At 31.1% G+C, this 19,165-nt stretch overlaps 2 protein-coding genes across 5 annotated transcripts; both read left to right on the top strand.

The window, feature by feature from the left end:
- The first annotated feature begins 2,043 nt into the window (after positions 1-2,043).
- On the top strand, positions 2,044-5,258 carry LOC9310529 (protein PHR1-LIKE 1). Of its 4 annotated transcripts, none has more exons than XM_021022109.1 (8): positions 2,044-2,187; positions 3,150-3,604; positions 3,692-3,887; positions 3,985-4,061; positions 4,174-4,219; positions 4,385-4,445; positions 4,548-4,617; positions 4,739-5,258. In XM_021022109.1, exons 2-8 carry the CDS (start codon positions 3,161-3,163, stop codon positions 4,958-4,960), a joined length of 1,116 nt encoding a protein of 371 aa, XP_020877768.1. In that variant the 5' UTR covers positions 2,044-2,187; positions 3,150-3,160; the 3' UTR covers positions 4,961-5,258. The 4 variants fall into 4 exon arrangements, with proteins under 4 accessions (XP_020877768.1, XP_020877766.1, XP_020877767.1 ...); XM_021022107.1 differs by having other exon boundaries at positions 2,045-2,187; positions 3,087-3,604; XM_021022108.1 differs by lacking the exon at positions 2,044-2,187 and adding an exon at positions 2,219-2,948 and having other exon boundaries at positions 3,087-3,604.
- Positions 5,259-5,365: 107 nt separating this feature from the next.
- LOC9308402 lies at positions 5,366-6,752 on the top strand. Its single transcript, XM_021022110.1, has 2 exons — positions 5,366-5,977; positions 6,433-6,752. Exons 1-2 carry the CDS (start codon positions 5,443-5,445, stop codon positions 6,435-6,437), a joined length of 540 nt encoding a protein of 179 aa, XP_020877769.1. The 5' UTR covers positions 5,366-5,442; the 3' UTR covers positions 6,438-6,752.
- The last annotated feature ends 12,413 nt before the right edge of the window (positions 6,753-19,165 follow it).

Here is a 19,165-nt window from a genome sequence, read left to right as displayed (position 1 = left end):
TAAGCAAGTATATAGAACGAACGTTATTAACAAGTCAAATAGATGTATATACAAGGTAAACACATACATAGAGCGTAATTAACATTAAAATACATGTAAGCACGTATATAGAACGTTAGTAATATTGGTATACATATAACCACGTAGATAGAACGTTGTTAACATTTGTGTACATGCATGCACGTTACAAAACCAGTCATATTCGTCTAGGAAGAAACAAAAAAAAACTTCGCCGGTTTACTAAGCGTGTGAGGCTAAATATGGAAAGAGGATGGACTAATGCTAGAATTGTTTTAGACCCCTACAAGATTTTATCAAAAACTAATTTCATCCCAGATCTTTACTTGTGAGCTAATCTCTATACTATTAAAAGAGAAGTACAAATGTAAATGGGTCGGGTCAAAATCAGAAAATTGACCCGAAGTTCTGAAATCGGATCTTTGAAAAAATTTTGGAATATAAATTCGAATTAATAATGAAAAATCGAACTAAAATCAAATGTTTATAGAAATCAAATAAAATTTGATTGTACTTATGGTAAATAATTATAAAATCATATTTCAAACAATATTATACATTAATTACGTATAATATATTTGTTCATATACTTTTGGAACTAATTCCATAATAATCAACGTTTTTCTCATTAATTTTGCTTATTTTAGCCAGTTATCATTAATTAAAAGATATCTTACTTGCTTCTAGAGATTTCTAGAAAATTTATCACAACTAACACATCTATTTTATAAATTAAAAAGATTTTTTTTTTATTTTGGTCATGTAAATTAAATATATATGAAATCTATTTAACTAATTTTAATTTAATTAGATTAAATCAAAATTATGGTATTTTCATACTTATAGCTTACCAAATAAGTTTAATTTTCAAATTATAAAGATTTCTTGAATATGATTTTTAGAATTATTCAACAAGATGATAAATATTTATTAAATTTTGTGAATCATGAAAAATATTACTTATTTTTTAATCATTATATTTTACCTTTTAGTCTCTCATCTAACAAATAAGATACATATTCTATTATTCCTATGTCCAAACTCCATTGTGTTGTATAACTAAATAATATTTCCATTAGAGCTGTCAAAACGAGTTGATTCATCCTATTAAGCCTGTTTTGCAATAGGCAAAATAAATTTTGGCATGTAGTTAGTCTGTCCGCACGACCCGCGGGTAGCATATATGAAACACAAACCCGTCGCGCGAATGTATGCTGATTTGCGGGGTTATCCGTGAATTTTGTTTAAATAATTTTAGAGTAACCAAAATTTAAAATTCTACTAAAATAAATAAATTAGAAAAAATTTAGAGATAATAATCTTATATATCATTATATTTATAAATATTATAATTACATTTATTAAAAGTTTTTTAAACTACCACATGTTGAATAAATTATATTTTTATCAATAAATACTATCATGCGGGTTGATCCGCCAACCCGTGGATAAAAACCGATGACCCACTGCGAATCAATCCATGTGGCCCGCTTATTTGCGGGTTTAATATATTTTCCCAAATCTGCCCAATAGTGAGATGATTTGGGCTCGATCCGCGGTTTTTGACCTATTTAATTCCCATGATTCGTCTAATTTTTGAATTCTAAAACACAAAATTCCATTTTGTAAATCATAATTAATATGATTGGTTTAATTATAAACAATTTAATATTTTTTTACAATTTGTTATTAGGAATATGTATAAGTACACTACACGATTAGTTCTATTAAAAATACGCACAATATTAAAATCAACGTATGTAAATCAATATTCTCCCGCGGTGAACCGCGGGTCCGATCCTAGTTATCTCTTAAAATAAACCCCTTAATTTTTCGTTTTGCACTTTGCACAGCCACCAGTGAGGCTATGATCCTCTACAGTACAGATAACATAATTATCGTGCTCCACAAAAATATCAGCCGTTGATAGACTACACGTGTGGGAAATCCTACGGTCATCATAAATAAAGGAAAAAAAAAAGCTGGAAACAACAGAGACGTAAAAAGGAGAAGCCAAAATACGTCTCTTCATCAATCTCAATATCTCATGGTTTAGTAAAACAAAAAGAAATCGAGAAAACAAATACTAAAAAACGAAAAAAGGTGTTCTTTGATCAAACAATCATTCATTACTCATCATCATCAGGGCCCTTGTGTTCTCTGAGTCAAGTAAGATTCTTTTCGACGATTCCATTTACTCTTTGATTTGGGTTTCATCATTCTTAATCTGGGTTTTAGTTTAAACTTCGAATTAAGGACTTGATTAGCTGATTTGGGTTTGATTTTGTGTTATTTGATTTCAAAGTTCTCAGCTTTTAGTTTCTCTGATCCTAATTTATCAACCCTTCACTTTTTCTGTAATTTGATTTGAAGTAATGCGTAAAGTTATCAAATTTTCTATCAAAAGGTCTGATTTTTATGTTGACTTTGTGATGACGGTTTATGTTAAACCCATTTAGCTTTGGATCCTAGAAATTGTCTTTATGATTGTAAATTTTTAGTTTTTTAGTGAATTTTGATTCTGAGTTTCTTCTATAGGTAATTGAAGGATTCTCATTATTGTGTACTTTGAGTTTTTCAATATTGATGGCTCTTTTTTCTTACACGTCTCTTTGTTTTCATCAAAAGCCATGATTAACTTTGCCAAAGTGGACGTAAATTTCATTCTCTGAGTACTGATTCCATATCTTATGTAATGTCCTTTCACTATCCACATGTAGATTCTCTCCATGTTTGATTTCTCTTGCTTCAAAGCTGAAACAGGTTTAGAGTAGAGTTTGTGATCTAAAGCAAAACAAAAAAGTGAGGAATATTCTTGAGAGATTGTTTTTTGACTGTGGAAAAAGATAGTATCGAAATTAGTGGAGGAATTGATTCAATGGTTCATCTCCTTTGCATAGAGTTATATTCTGTATATTAACTTTCCGAATGTGAGTCTCATTTCTCGTTTCAGTCATTTGCAAAGCTCTGAATTAGGATACTGTGTGGTGTTTTGCAAAACTTCTCTTGTGCTATGACTCTGGCTAATGATTACGGATATTCAACCGCTATGTCTTCATCTTTTTCAGCTCTTCATACTACTGTAGAAGAGAGATACCGCAAGTTGCCTAACTCTTTTTGGGTTTCATCAGGTCAGGAACTGATGAATAACCCTGTACCCTGTCAGTCTGTCTCTGGTGGAAATTCTGGTGGGTATTTGTTTCCTTCTCCCTCTGGATTCTGCAATGTTTCAGCTGTCTCGCCTCATGGAAGGAATTTGCAAAACCAGCCACCTGTTTCCATCGTTCCAAGAGAAAGATTGGCTATGCAGGATTGCCCTTTGGAAGCTCAGCCCCCCTTGTTGATTAATCATCACCATCAAGAGTTCACAGATCCGCTTCCGGAGTTCTTTGATTTCTCTGATCATGTTCCTGTTCAGAATGTACAAGCAGAGAGCAGCGGAGTAAGGGTGGACTCATCCGTGGAACTCCATAAGAAAAGCGAATGGCAAGAGTGGGCAGATCAGTTGATTTCTGTTGATGATGGTTCAGAGCCAAATTGGTCTGAACTTCTTGGAGATTCAAGTTCCCACAATCCAAATTCAGAGGTTCCGTTTCTCTAGCCATATATGATCTCTAGGTTTGTTGGTTGTCCATATGTCATTTAATCAGTGTTTTGCATAATTGGGTAACAGATACCTACACCATTTTTGGATGTTCGAAGGCAAGAGATAAAAGCCAACCAGCAGCAACAGGTGGTTTCATCAGAGGACCAGCTCAGTGGCAAAAACTCATCATCTAGTGTAGCAACATCTAAACAACGCATGCGTTGGACACCAGAACTTCACGAGGCATTCGTTGAAGCTGTTAATCAGCTCGGTGGTAGTGAACGTACGTAAGCCTTCTCCTTCTCTTGTTCCTGAAAATAATTGCTCAAGGCTGTTAATTGTAAACGGTGGAACTGATTGTTCAATAATTTCGATCATAGGAGCCACACCTAAAGCTGTTTTGAAGCTCTTGAATATCCCTGGCTTGACCATTTATCATGTAAAAAGCCATTTGCAGGTTTGTTCTTATCCATATGCTTTTTTGTTTTTGCATCTCATACTGTTTCTCTGCTAAGCGTAGCTAATTTCTCATTTCTTACCGTCTTTCCGTTGAACTCTTTTGTCTACAGAAATACAGAACGGCAAGATATAAACCGGATACTTCGGAAGTTACAGGTAAGGACTTCATGTACTTTAACATAATACTACTCTACATTTTCTGAGCTATAAACCACATAGGCCTCTAAAGAATTGGTCACTCTCTAGAAAAACCTAAACTGTCGACAAATAGCTTACGAATGGGCACATATGTTTGTATAAATTTGTTTCTTTCTTGCACAGGAGAACCTCAAGAGAAGAATATGACATCTATTGAAGATATCAAATCTCTTGACATGAAAACGTAAGAATCTTTCTTCGTATTCTTCAGAATTTTTATTCTAATAGGATTAAATACTTGTAATGTATTTCTTACTATATGATTTTGTTACTATTTCTTTTCCAGGAGCGTTGAAATCACACAAGCTCTACGATTACAGATGGAAGTGCAGAAACGTCTCCATGAGCAGCTCGAGGTAATGATATTACATGCCTAAATGTTAAAAAACTGTCCTTCATTACCTGATTTGAGCTTAGATAGAGTAGTAGTCGTAAATATCATGAACATTATCTGATTTTGTCTAAATTATATGCCAGATTCAACGGTCACTGCAGTTACAGATTGAAAAACAGGGCCGATACCTACAGATGATGTTCGAGAAACAACAAAAGATACAAGAGAACAAGAGCTCTTCCCCAGAAGCATCACCAAAGCAATGCAACGGTACATCAGCAGAAGTCGAAGTTGATCTTGAGACACGAACAGGGGCCCACAATGAACCTGCTTCAGCATCAAGGAAACGTGTCAGAGAAGATTAAAAGAAGTTTAATTTGATCTCGTTGGCGAAACATGTTTATTGGGAATTAATTGTGGAAACCCAGAGATGCAACAACTCCAGTTTTGTTAAAAGAATCTGTTTCTTTCCTAGCTTTGTGTTTAGTTCAGTTTAGAAACAGTTGCTTTGAAGGCCCTGCAACACTAACTAAAGACCAAGTACTGAAGATGATTGTGTTTTCGTGTACATAAAACTTTGTATTTGATTTGGCCCTGCAAGGCTGCAAACACTAACTAAAGACCCAATTGGTGTATATATGATTGATAAATTGATTTTGAAAACCAGACCGGACACCCGCTTGGCATTTTCATCGGGCGGCTGGTTGGACCGGTCCAATTAGTTGGTCCGGGTTTATTTTTCTTATTTTGAGTTTTTGACTCTTATAAAAAAACAAAAAAAAAAAAAAAAAAAAAAGCTCCGAGGCCCGAAACTCGAGAAAACCCTAATTCCTCCTTAGCTCTTTTCATGGCTGCCGTTGCCGCCGACGGCGACCCTCCGTTGCCTGAACCTCCTGACCCGCCCGATCCTCCTAACCATCCCTCCTGCTTCGTTCTAATCTCCATCTCCAATCCATCACCCATCTCTCCTCCCTTTACACATTTCCACCTTCCACTTTCTTTGGATCCAGTTCTAGATCTTGGTTCTTCCGCTTCTTCTTTTGGTGGTTCCCCTTTCGCTTCTTTGCGAATCTTTACTGCTGTGTGCAGTCCCTGGTTTCAGACCTGTTCCCAGATCTGTCTCCTATCCGTCGGTTCTCAAGCCAAAGCTGTTGGTAATGTTGTTTCTCCGCCGTTGTGGCCTGTGACGAGAAGACTCATGTTCCTGCAATCTGGTTCTGACGTGTCTCCGGCTCCCCTTGCCTCCGTTCCCAGCCGCTCGTTCCGCCTCTCCTCCACAGTGTCTTCGAAGTGGGCATGGGCCAAGAATCCCTTAGTGGGCTTTAACCCCATCGCCAGTCTCTCCATCATTTTAAAGGCCATGGCTTTCACGGGTTTCATAGGTATGTCGACTAGATTGGGTTTATTTTTCCGCGTGACCGTAAAGCTGAGCCATTGTGCATCGATTTTACCCGTCATTGCTCCTCTTGGATCTACTGATGATCCCTTTCCCGTATTCTTGCGGATAGTTACTGCTGCGTGCAGTCCATGGAAATTGGTTTATTTCCAGATTTTTGGTTATCCTTTTGATACAAGTGGTTCCGATTCACTTGTCCTGACACCTGTTTTACACGATATCTCTCCTCCCTCAGTTCTGAGAGCATCCATTACTCTTTCCCTAGCCCAGAATCGACTATGGTTCCATACTTGTGTAACGTACAGTATGGCTTCGATTCTGGTTTGCCCTCCTCCCATTCAAAATTTCGCAAGCGTGCGATCTATTACTGCAATATGCAGTTTCTTTGTATTCATTATGGCTTTTGGTGCTGTGATTTTGGTTTCTCTTTCTTGGTGGCAGGTTGAAAGGCCTCCCCCGATGAATCTGGATATGTTGGGTATTTGGTGCCCTGGTAGCTCTTTAACAGAGCAGTTTCTCTTCCCAAAATTCCCTCCAATGTGGAGTGGTTTGGATGTCGAAGCGTTGTCGGTATTGCAAGGATCCTCCTCCCGGCTGAAGCTTTTATCTGCCTTTGATGCAGATTATGTAATCTCTCGGGTTACGACGGATGCAGTCTTTCAAGAATCTATGGAGATCGTTCTTGTTGTTCGATTTCCTTTGTGTTATTCTTATGATTTGTATCGCCTATCCATCTATCTTTTAACCATTGTTATATGGTATGTTTGGCTTCTTACTATGTTTGTTACAGTTTACTTACTGTTGGTTGTAATTCCTCCTTGTAAGGTATCTTAAGTGGTGGTGAAAACAATCGGTTTGTCCAAAAAAAAAAATAATTGGGTTGGCTGTATCAAATTCAATTATGATGGAACTTTTGTCAATCCATATCCCGGCTAGATCAAATGCAATTACGATGGATCGACAAATCCATCATAATCGTCTGGATCACTTTTCTTAGTTTTAAATAATTACAATAGGAAAAAGATGAGAATGTGTTGAGTACACAATATCTACGTGCCTATGTGACTTCTTGTTTTTATTTGTGGTTTTAATTAATTTATATTTATTTAAATATCAAATATTTCGTGGACAAGACTTTGAAACAATATATTTCGAAAAATGTTGGTAGACAACAAATGTTGTACATGTTTGAAACAACAGATTGAGAAGATATTTGGTGGACAAAAAATCTTGTCTACATTTCAAACAACAGATTTCGAAGAATTTTGGTGGATAAGAATTCGAAACGACATACTTCGAAAATTTTGGTAGACAAGAAATGTTGTCCACGTGCAAAATATAACAGATCCCGTTTATCTTCCTTCTCAGATTTAGATTCGTTTCCACTTTCCAAACCAGATTCAGACTCAGATTTTTTATCTCGATAAATCTCCGACGATGTAATCCTAGATCGAAAACGTGATGAACCGTTAAAAATCCGAAAACAGTGTGAATAATATTTATTTAAAATTGAATTGGGTCATACTTGAATAAGAAGAAGAAGATCAAAATTTGGAAATTTTTTATATCTGAGATTCATTATTTAGAGGAAAGAGAGAGATGATAGAGAAAGAAGAATAAGGGGAAGAAGAAGCGAGAAAACAAAAAAAAAAAGTAAGTGAGAGGGAGAGAAAAAAAAGAAAGAATGGTTTTTAATGAATTTGGTTGAAGGGTAATTTTGACATTTCTCAAATAAGTTATGGCAGTCTAGGAAATGGTAAAGCCTTTGTGGCAATTTTGCTAAGTTTTGCTACAGTACATGTCACATTTCTTAGATTATCATTACAATATTTGTGAGAAATCCAAATAAATAAAACCTTAAACATTCTTTGAAATTATAAACATTTTTTGCTACAGTACATGACACAATTCTTGAATTCTAAATTCTAAATTCTCAGATTCATTTAAAACTCCGAAAAAAACCTTAAACATTCTTTGAAATTATAAAAATTTATATTTCAGATTTAAATATATGTTATATTATTTAGGGTATATGCATAAACTAACCATGAAATGGAAAAAAATAAAGAAACTAACCTTTAACAATAGTATTTTGTCGGGGAGACTATGTAAATTACACTTGCAACCTTTATATATTCTCTCTCCATTATTCTCTTTTAATTTTGTTTTTTTTTTTCTCTCCATCCATTTTCAACCACTCTCTTCTCATTTGTCTTCTTCACCACAACGATGCCCACACAGCCAAACCCATAATCAAATCTTTATCATCGAAATAGAAATATCTTTTCCTCTTTCTCTTCTCAATCGAAGGCGACACCACCAACAACAACGTCTTATCCACCAACCGACACCTCTTAAACCACCACTACAGTATAAACCTCGACAACACCTTGTTCCCCCATATTTGAAATCTCTTCTACTTTTTTTTTCGTATCCATCACTACCACCTCCGTAACGACGACCACCACCTTCATAGCCTCTGTCACCACCTTTCATATGACATGCTATTTGTTTTTAAATAGCATGGTATTGTTTCTCAACACACTATATTTTCTTAACACGCTATATTTTCTAAAATGGCATGCTATTGTTTCATTTGACAAGCTATATTTTTCGAAAACACTGTAGTTTTTACAAATTTCAAGCCAATTCAATGTTTTTCTTTTTGATCTAGTGTGATTTTTATTTGATACATGTCATTCATTAAAATTACTTGTATCTGTTTGTCTTCTTTCTCCACCATCACCGTCTTTTCCGTTGAATCGTATCGACACCACCAACCGCCACCTCTTAAACCACCACTACAATATAAACCTCAACAACACCGCCTCCACCCATATTTGAAATATCTACTACCTCTTTCTTTTGTAACCATCACTGCCACTTCCGTAACGACCACCACCACCTCTATAGCCACCGGCACCACCTTTCATATAACATGTTATTTGTTTTTAAATGGTATGCTATTATTTCTCAACACGCTATAATTTTTCAACACGCTATATTTTCTGAAATAGCATGCTATTGTTTCCTTTGACAAGCTATATTTTTTGAAAACACTATAGTTTTCGTAACTTTCAAGTCATTTTAATGTTTTTTTTTTCAGATCTAGTGTCATTTTTAATTGATACATGTCATTCATTAAAATTACCCATCTCTGTTTGTCTTATTTTTTTATATCCAGCGACAAAGTTCTTGTAATTACTATAACTTACAAGGATAATTTGGTATTTATCTTATCCCTACCCCCACAAGAAAAAGAGTTATTTTCTAAAGAAAACTGACACAACGTTAGTTTCTTAATTCTTGTGTAGAATTTGGCTATTTGTTAATATTTCCCTATTATTTATATATATTATACCATTTTAGAACATGTTAACTTATTAAATAATTTATATACTTAAATAATTTGGTGCTGTACATAGGGTAAATGACATATATCAACTTTTAATATAATATATATATATATACATTTTTTTCATTTACGTCTAAAATATTTGTGTATTTTAGTGGAAATAGATACATAGTTGGTGTATTTTTATGGAATTTTCTCAAGAATAATAATATCACTTTTATCTCATGAGTACAACAAAAACTATATTTCAGATCATTTAAATCTCCAAATGAATGATTTTTTTAAAACAACAAATCAATTATACGATATCATAAAAATATTATATGATACATGAAATCATTCAAATACAACTATTGAACTAAAAAAAAAAAAAATTGATCCTACTTTCCAAACGGAAGCCTTCCATGCAACATATTTCATCTCTTAAGTCTCTTCTCTTCATATACTATAAAATGTAATTAAAAAAATGTATAGGACTTGTTCTCCAAAATGTAACTTGAAGAAATAATCATTGGATATGTAATAAATGTTGATCACATAATAGTTATTATGAAAAAAGAAGAAGACATGTAGTAATATTTTAATCCATATTAAATCAAAAGGAGATATATGTATAAACACTACAATAAGCATCCAAAAATAAATAGCATGAAAGTATAGCAGCCACGATTGTTTATTGTACTCTATAATCCTAGGAGAATATTGTTGATAAAATATAAATTTCAGAATCCTATCGACATTTATATTTTGAAAACATAAGCTTCCTTTTACCATGTGTTGAGAATTGAGAATTGAGAATTGAGATTGGGTTATAGAGCCACCCTTTTACAAGGCAGAAGAAACTCATGCTTTAGTCCGCTAATTAATTTTAGCACCAATTAATATAATTTCAACAGTTCACTAACATTAGCATGGTATTGTTTCCAAAATCTTATGATTTTCATATTTCACCTTTATTTTTTACATGTCTTTACAAGATTTCAAATCAAAAACACTATTAAAAGATGTGAGAAAATAAAAATTAGAATGCTTGGCAACTAATGAGATGTTTGGTTGGTGAAGCGGTGAATTGAAGGTTATATAGAGAGTGTACGTATTTCTAGGAGGGAATAGAGTCGTAGGGTTTAACAATTTTTTAAAAAACATATTCGAATTCCTTAGAAAAAAAATCGAAGTTTTAGGCTTTGAGCTGTTAATCTCAATAAATATTATTTAGACTTTTTTTAAAAAAAAATTTATGTAAAAATGTAAACCAACTAGAGATTACCGCGGGATAATATATTTTTTTTAAAAATAGAAATTTTAAGTTGCATTTGTTTTGTTAATATTATGTGTTTCGTTTAGTTTTTAAGATTGTATAATTATATTTTGATTGTTAATTTTAGCATTTCACCCATGGTATATCATTCCGCATTAATATCGATCCAAATCCGTTTCACCATATAATCCGTCCCGTGAAATTAAACATCATTTTGGTACTTTTCTTTTTAAAAATTCTTTTATTTAAAAGATATATAATTTGAGTCAATTTAAAAGTTTGTTTTTAAATGGTTCCATAATATATATATATATATATAGAAAATTTTTCTAGAACTCAAATATTATTAATATTATCAGTTTTTTAGAGAATTTAAAAATTATAAGTACTATCTTACAACAATATCATAAGTTTGTAGAACTATCTCATATAGATGTGATATTTACAAATTAAATAAAATTACATCGTTTTAAAGAAACTACAAATTTCGCAATTATTTTTTTTACAATATTAGAAATTTTGTTTAATGACTAATTAATTAAAGAGGATTTAGGTTAAGATATCTTTTAAAGAATTGCTTTTGGTTTTTCATTAACCTTTATTTTGAAAATATCCGAAAAGAATATACATGTTTAAGCTTGCACCAATCCAAAAATTAAAAAGATTTGAACTAAATGCAATATATTTACTAAATTACTAAAAATAATAGATCTTGGTGTTCTTCTACCATCTCTTATTCCATCAATCTTTTGGCATCCGGGCCGTCGCTAATATCTCGCCTTTCTCGCACTCGATCGTCAACATATCCATGTCTCTTTACCATCTCTATCATAACCACGTCTAAAAAAAGAAGACAAAATGATGAATAACAAAAAAGAAAAAGCAAATCATTTAACTCAAATATAAGAAATCGTTTTAACAAACCTCTTTTTTCCATTAAGTGGCTGTATATTTATAATCATGTAGATAAAATCGTCAGTTTTGTATAACTGATGAGCAAGAGCAAGGCATGCGTCGTCATCACCTGCACGAAACAAATAAAGTAATTATCAACACATGGCATAAACAATTGCTTAAATCACAATGGTAAGCACAACAAATCAATAGTAGTCACATTATCCCAAAAGAAATTCAGTTTTTTTTTTTAATCCCAGAATGAACAAACAAACCAAATAACCAAAGCCAAATCTCGAAGCCATTGGATACGACTAAAGCCATAAATAAAAACAAAGAAAATTAGAACTATTTGAAGAATTGATTTGTAAGAAAATGAACATAATAGAAAAAGATATGCAACCGTGATGATGTGAAATGTATGATGTCTTTATTTATAGAGTGAGATAAAGTTTTAATAATTTAGGGGCCGATTGGTAAGGACTTTTACTATAGACTTTTACTGTAAATTTTTTGCTGCAGAAAATTTGACTGTAAAAACTATGGCTGTAACTTTAAAATATTTTTAAAAGTCTAATTGGTAAATACTACTTTAGAAGCTGTGACTATAAAAATTGTGAATATTATTTTAATATCATAACAAAAAGATTTATTAGTAAAAAAATTACAACAGTTAAAAAAGAAACTAATAGATAAATATTTGAAAGAAATAAATTTATTTATATTTATTATTTAATGGAGAAATGTAGTACCCAAAAGCATAAGTAAGAAGTGGGATAAACGAGCAAAAACTTGAAATCATAGTACTTGTTGGATTTGCAAGTTAAAACTCCATTGGTCATTGTATTTATAACTAGATTTTACTCCGCGGTGTACCGCAGGTCAATTTTTTAACTAAGAAAATAAATTTGAAAGTGTATTTTTAATATTGTTTATTTTGTTAAGTGTTTAAGATTGTATAATTGTATTTTAATTGTTAATTTTAAGATTTCATCCGTGATATTAATACTGTCCCGTATTAATATCGATCCAAACCCGTCCCACTATATAACCCCGTCCCGTGAAATTAAACATCATTTTGTTATTTTTAATAATATTTTATTTAATAAACATATAATTCGAGTCCATTTAAAAGTTTGATTATATATATATATTTTTAAATTTTAGTTAATAATAATTAATTCTAAATAATGATTTCTGAATTAATTGCGTATGACCGACGGTCAAGATTGAAGATTAAAAACTGGATTAAGATTTGAATGGCCACAATTAAATGTAGGGATTGGTGAGATTTTTTAAGGAAATCGAATTGAATATGGATGTAATTGTGGCAAAGATTAGTTATGCTTAATATATTAGGTTAAGATTTTTGGAAATGATTTTTTATGTTAATATCTTTGATTTAATTTTGAAAATTTAAATAATTAATGTCAATGACATTTGATCGTAAATAAGTTGGAACTCTAGGATTTATTTCATAAATGTCTCCAAAAATGTATATATAGATGTTGGTGATCTTTTAAAAATAGTTTGTTGTAGTAATTTTAATTTTAAATTTGTTGGAATATTCTTTTGTATTGGTATGCTTTAAAATTTATGATTTTCTCTAGTTTTTGAATGATTAGTGATCCACTATTATGTGCTAATTTATTTTGTGTATAATTTTTTTTATTGAGTATTATTGTTTTATATTGATTTTCACTATTAATAGTAAAACATATATTTTGAATGTTTTTAAACTAATAGATACATATCAATTTTATAAATATTATATTTTCTTAAAATGAATCTAAACAATTACGGAGAATTTTGAAATATTCAAGTAATTTTAATTTTAATACTGTTATTTTGTTCCACTTTCTTCATTATTCATATTTTGTTTTTTTTTGGTTATAATTTGATATTTCTAAGATTTTAATTAATAACTTTATAATTGTAAGAATATTTTATCTCAAAATAAAAAGGATTTACCAAATAATAAATAAAAAAGGATGATACAGCCTAGAATGAAAGTCACGTTTGTGAGGCTTTAGAAAAAATAGAAGGAAAGAGAGTTAGAGAGAATTAAGGGGATGTTAAAACTGTAAGAATAAAAAATAAAGTAAAAGTGTGGTTGGATAAATCATGGCTGCTAATACTTTTAATTGTAGTAAAAGTCCTTACAGCATCACACCAATCACCCCCTTAGGTTTAGCCACAAAAATCGGCTTGAAATAAATTATATTTGTTTCAAAAATATTTAGCAAAATCTTAAATTTGTTATGATATTAACGATTTTTGTATTTATCATTAAAAACTAAATATGGATTAGCATGGATCCGATATTTTGTATAAAAAAAATAGAACATAAGGATTATTAATAGACTTAATTATAGTAAGAAATAATTGATACCACATATAAAAAAAATAACCATAAATACTGCTAAATTTATTTGCAAACTTAACTAAAATATAATGGAATCAAATCAATGAATTCGATTTGTTTTAGGAATATACTGCAAATACAAATTTGAATAGTAGTTTTTAGTTTCTATAAAATCAAAACAAATATATTAAAGGGAGAATTTTGAAATTAAGGAGGAGTTGATAGTTGCAATAAAATCGATTTGATGCATATATTGTTAACATATCTTTATACATTTGGTTTGGACTTTGGACAATATCTTCTCATAGAGATTTTCTTGTAGGGTTTAGAAAATTGAAATTTTAAGTTGTATTTGTTTTGTTAATATTTTTTGTTTTGTTTAGTGTTTAAAATTTTATAATTATAATTTGATTGTTAATTCTAGGATTTCACCCGTAGTTTACCATTCCATATTAATATCGACCCAAACCCGTCACGCCATATAACCCTATCGCATGAAATTAAACATCATTTTGTCATTTTCTTATAAAGTTTAATTATTTTTAATATTTGAAACTTCATAAAATTTTTAATATCTACCCAAGCTTCATAATTGTATTTTGATTGTTATATCTAAGATTTCACCCGTAGTATACCGCCCCGTGTTAATATCTTTTATACAGTTCGGATATTTATAATATTTAAACTTTTTATACAGTTCAAATATTTATAATATTTGAAACTTCATAAAATTTTTAATATTATAAATATTTAAAAAATATTTTAAGGTTTAACTTTTTAAAAAGTTTAAATATTTATAACATTTAAATTTTAATAAAGTTTAAATTTTATAATATTTTGAAAATTTTTAAAAGTTTCAATTCTTTAAAATAAAGAACCGGAGTAAACCGCATAATACTTTTAATTTTGGACGCCTGATAAATCATGCTTCCTGGTTATTCGTATTCAGAATCATTTTTATCCTTTTTATAGTATGACTTTGAACCATTGCCCAATTTTTTAAGCAATGTGGGACATTGCATACATATCTTTTTCTCCAGCGGTTGAGTAATATATGTCCGTTTTTTAAAATTTGAATCACATCATATGCAAAAAAAATCTAATATTTTATTAACTATATGTATTTATATAAATTCAAAAAAACTTAAATATAAGATCAAATAAAAGTGAAAGAAGAATCATATATTTATGTTTAAATTAAGTAGAGAGATTTTAAGAAATTAACAATTAATCAAATGTAGTTAAGGTATCTTTGTAAAATTTGCCTAGGACAATATATTTGTCAAATAGATTTTGTAGGGACTAATAGTATAAATACAAAAATGTAAAAAGATTTTTTGACCAAAATCTTTTCCAAAAATGTATATATATATATATATATATATATATATATGTATTTTTTTTTTTGGGTTCACCCTTAGGGGTGAACTCTTTTTCTCTAACCAATCAGAATCTACCACCTAATTAAAAATAAAATTAAATGCATTTTATTTTAAAATCAAATCAAATCACTCTTTTATAAAACCGAAACAATTATTTGACCACATTTAATTGTAAAATCTAAACCCTAACCCCTTTTTATAAACCGAAATGGACATATAATCTTGTTTAATTGTAAAATCTAAACTCTAATCCTCTTTTATAAATCCAATCCGACATATAACATGGTTTAATTGTAAAATATAAACCCTAATCATCTCTTATAAACCCAAACCGACATATAACCTTGTTTAATTGTAAAATCTAAACCTGAACTCTTCTTTATAAACCCAAACCGACAGGTAACCTCGTTTAATTATAAAATCTAAACACTAACCCACTCTTATAAACCCAAACCGATATGTAACTTACTAATTAATTTTTTTTTATATATTTATTAGGTGGCAGATTCTGGTTCGTTAGAAAAATAGGGGTTAATATAAGAGTGAACCCAAATATTTTTCATTAATGTGGATATTTATAATGATTATCAAATTCATAATATTAGTTGCATACCGTACTTACATTATTATTGACAGAAAAATGTTAAGATGCTGCAATTTGTAGAGATAAGTATCCTTTAGTGACTATTTTATCTTAATTGTAATTTCGATATAAATAACACCAATTGCCAATATTGGTTATTAACATTAGTACAATTTTGTTTACATTACTAGATTGTTACCCGCGGTACACCGCGGGTTAATTATTTGATTTTTTTTATTTTTTTATAAACCGATGAATTTGTTGTATATAATATTTTTTGTTGTACATTGCGAGTCACATGCGTTGTAACTAAAAATGAAAATTTTAAGTTGTATTTGTTTTGTTTAGTGTTTAAAATTGTATAATTGTATTTTGATGTTTGACAAAAAAAAAAAAATTGTATTTTGATTTGTTAATCCCAGGATTTCACCCGTGATATATTATCCCGTATTAATATCAATCCAAATCCGACCCGTCCCACCATATAATCATGTCCCGTAAAATTAAACATCATTTTGTTATTTCTTTTAATAACACTTTTATTTAAAAGACATATAATTCGAGTCAATTTAAAAGTTTGCTTTCAAATAGTTTCTATAATATATATATATATTTTCAAATTAGTGTGTGTTTTTAGACCAACCCGTAAAAATATTTTAAAAATGTATATTAAAATACTAAATAATTGTATTTCGATTTGTTAATTTTAAGATTTCACCGTGGTATATTGTTCCGTTTTAGATAATTGTAGAAATTAAGAAAATATCTGAATGACTCAATTCCGGGTCAGAGTAAAAAAAAAAATACGAGCTGATTAAACGCGCAAATTTGTTTTTCAAAAATGTTAATATAGATTGTACACATACTTTTTTCTTCATCGATTGAGTAATATATGTCCGTTTTAAAAAATTTGAATCATAGCATATGCATAATTAAAATCGAATTTTTTTATTAAGTATATATATTTTATAATAGTTCAAAATAATATAAATATAAGATCATATAAAAGTGAAATGAGAATCATATATTTATGTTTTAATTAGGTAGAGAGGTTTTAGGAAATTAGTTCAAATTTGTTATATTAGCATTAAATAATCATATTTGATTTCTATATCTATAAAAATTGTAGAGAATATGCCATAAATAAAGAGTTTAGGTATAGTAATTAGTTGAGAAAATATATATTTTTTAGATTTTATTGATTAATTTTCGTTTTTTAGTTTTGTTAAAAATAAGGAAAGATCCGATTGAAGATTTCCGGGTCAAAATTAAACAAAATTTGACCCGATTAGGAACCCCAAAAAGTGTTGCAAAAATGTATAGTAGATTATTTGTACATATAATTTTTGTTTTTCAATTAATATATAAGGGATATTGGATTTGAAGAACATCCTAAACTTTTCATTGGTGAAGAAACATTAAAAAAAAAAAAGAAATAAAAATAAGAAGAGGAGTACATAGCATAACCAATAAAGTTACCAGATCTGTATTGACACTGAGATAACTCTTCCTTTGCCTTTATTAGCCTGATTGTTATAGCTTCCTTCTTGCCTACCTCTTGCAAAATGACCTTCAGCTAGAGACAACTCTCTTTCTTTATCCCTCGCTGCTACCATAACTGAGCCGGCTCTTGAGGAAAGCATGTGAAGCACATGCTTGCGGCCCTCCATAAATATATAAGTTTTCGGCCCCATTTTTGACTAAAATCTTATGTAGCTATGTTGGTTAAGTATAGAGGTTTGGTAATTAGAGGTGGGAGGTTCGATTCTCTCAATCCCAATCCTTTCAATTAATTTTTATTTTTGTTTTTAAGGTAGTTTATAGGCCATAATTTTTTTTCGGCTTGTGGCCCAATATTCTTTAGAGCATCATCTAGCCTTAGCTTTTCTCGACTATTACTGTACTTCATAGTTTCAACCAAGCCATTATATCTTGCAGTCAGTGAGCTTAATAGAAGAATAGCTTATACCTCATCAGTTACTTCAATTTGTAGATGATTCAGATCTGCTACAATTTTCAAGAAACCATCAATTTTATCATCAAGTTTCTTGTTCTCCTGCATCTTGAATGTATAGAAATTCAATTGAGTATACACTCTTTGAGGTAGCGATACTGCAGGTAGCCCACGGATCCGCTGCAGTATCGTAGAGCTCAATCTTTCTTAAGACCTTATCCGCGACATTCAGAAAATATCACATTCTTGGCCTTATCACACCGCTTTAGTCTTGCGGCTTCATCTGTATCACGCTTCTTTCGATTCTCTGGATCCTGTTTCTCTTCCGCCGTGAGAGGTGACGTCAGAGGCTTCACGACTAGCTCATCTTTCAAACCGATAAAACTTAGATGCGCTAGTATTTTTGTCTTCCATAACAAAAAAATCACCGGATCTGTCGAGGATCGCGATTGGAGTTCCTTCCATCCTTCGAGAGAATCGAAGAACAAACGAAGAAGAAAGTGAAGAGAATCGAAGAACAAACGAAGAAGAAAGTGAAGATACCACTTTGATACCAACCTGGCTCTGATACCACTTAATAGTTGATGAGAGAATCGAAGAACAAACGAAGAAGAAAGTGAAGATTCCGTTATTTCTCATAAAGTGTTTGTTACAACGATGATTTCTATTTATAGTCTAGTGTTCCGGTTATCACATTTTGATTCCCGGTTTACACAAACCATATCTCTATACCAATAGCCTCCCTCAAGATGAGACGTATATGGAAAGAAGACTCATCTTGCCAATAAGAGAGTTGAATAAGGAAGGGAACAAAGGCTTGGTCAAAACATTTGCAAGCTGAGAAGTAGTGGTAACATGTAGAGTCTTTAGCAAACCTTGTTCGATGCGATCTCTTGTAATATGGCAATCATTCTCAATGTGTTTTGTTCTCTCGTGGAAGACCGAGTTATTGGCGATGTGAATTGCAGCAGTGGAGTCACATAACATAGGGACTGGTTTGGTTTGCGGTATTTGAAACTCTGCAACCAACTTCACCAGCCAAGCAATTTCCTTACTTGCCATAGCCATTGCCCTGTACTCATATTCTGCAGATGAAGCAGAGGCCATATCTTGTTTCTTTGATTTCCAAGACACAAGAGAATCACCTAGGAACATACAATAACCCGAGGTTGATCTCCTAGAGTCAATACATGAACCCCAATCAGCATCAATGTAAGCTGTGAGACAAAAATCAGACTTGGAAGAGTAAAATAAACCCAAACCAGCTGTTCCTTTCAAGTAATGAACCACCTTATGAGCTGCTTTGAGATGAGAATTCTTTGGAGATCAGAACTGACATAGCTTATTGACAGCATATGTTATATCAGGTCTAGTAATTGTGAG

The sequence above is a fragment of the Arabidopsis lyrata genome (assembly GCF_000004255.2).
Source record: "Arabidopsis lyrata subsp. lyrata unplaced genomic scaffold ARALYscaffold_6, whole genome shotgun sequence".
NCBI classification, from domain to species: Eukaryota; Viridiplantae; Streptophyta; class Magnoliopsida; order Brassicales; family Brassicaceae; genus Arabidopsis; species Arabidopsis lyrata.
The sequence above is the reverse complement of the archived record's forward strand: the minus strand, read 5'-3'. Positions and strand labels throughout refer to the sequence as shown.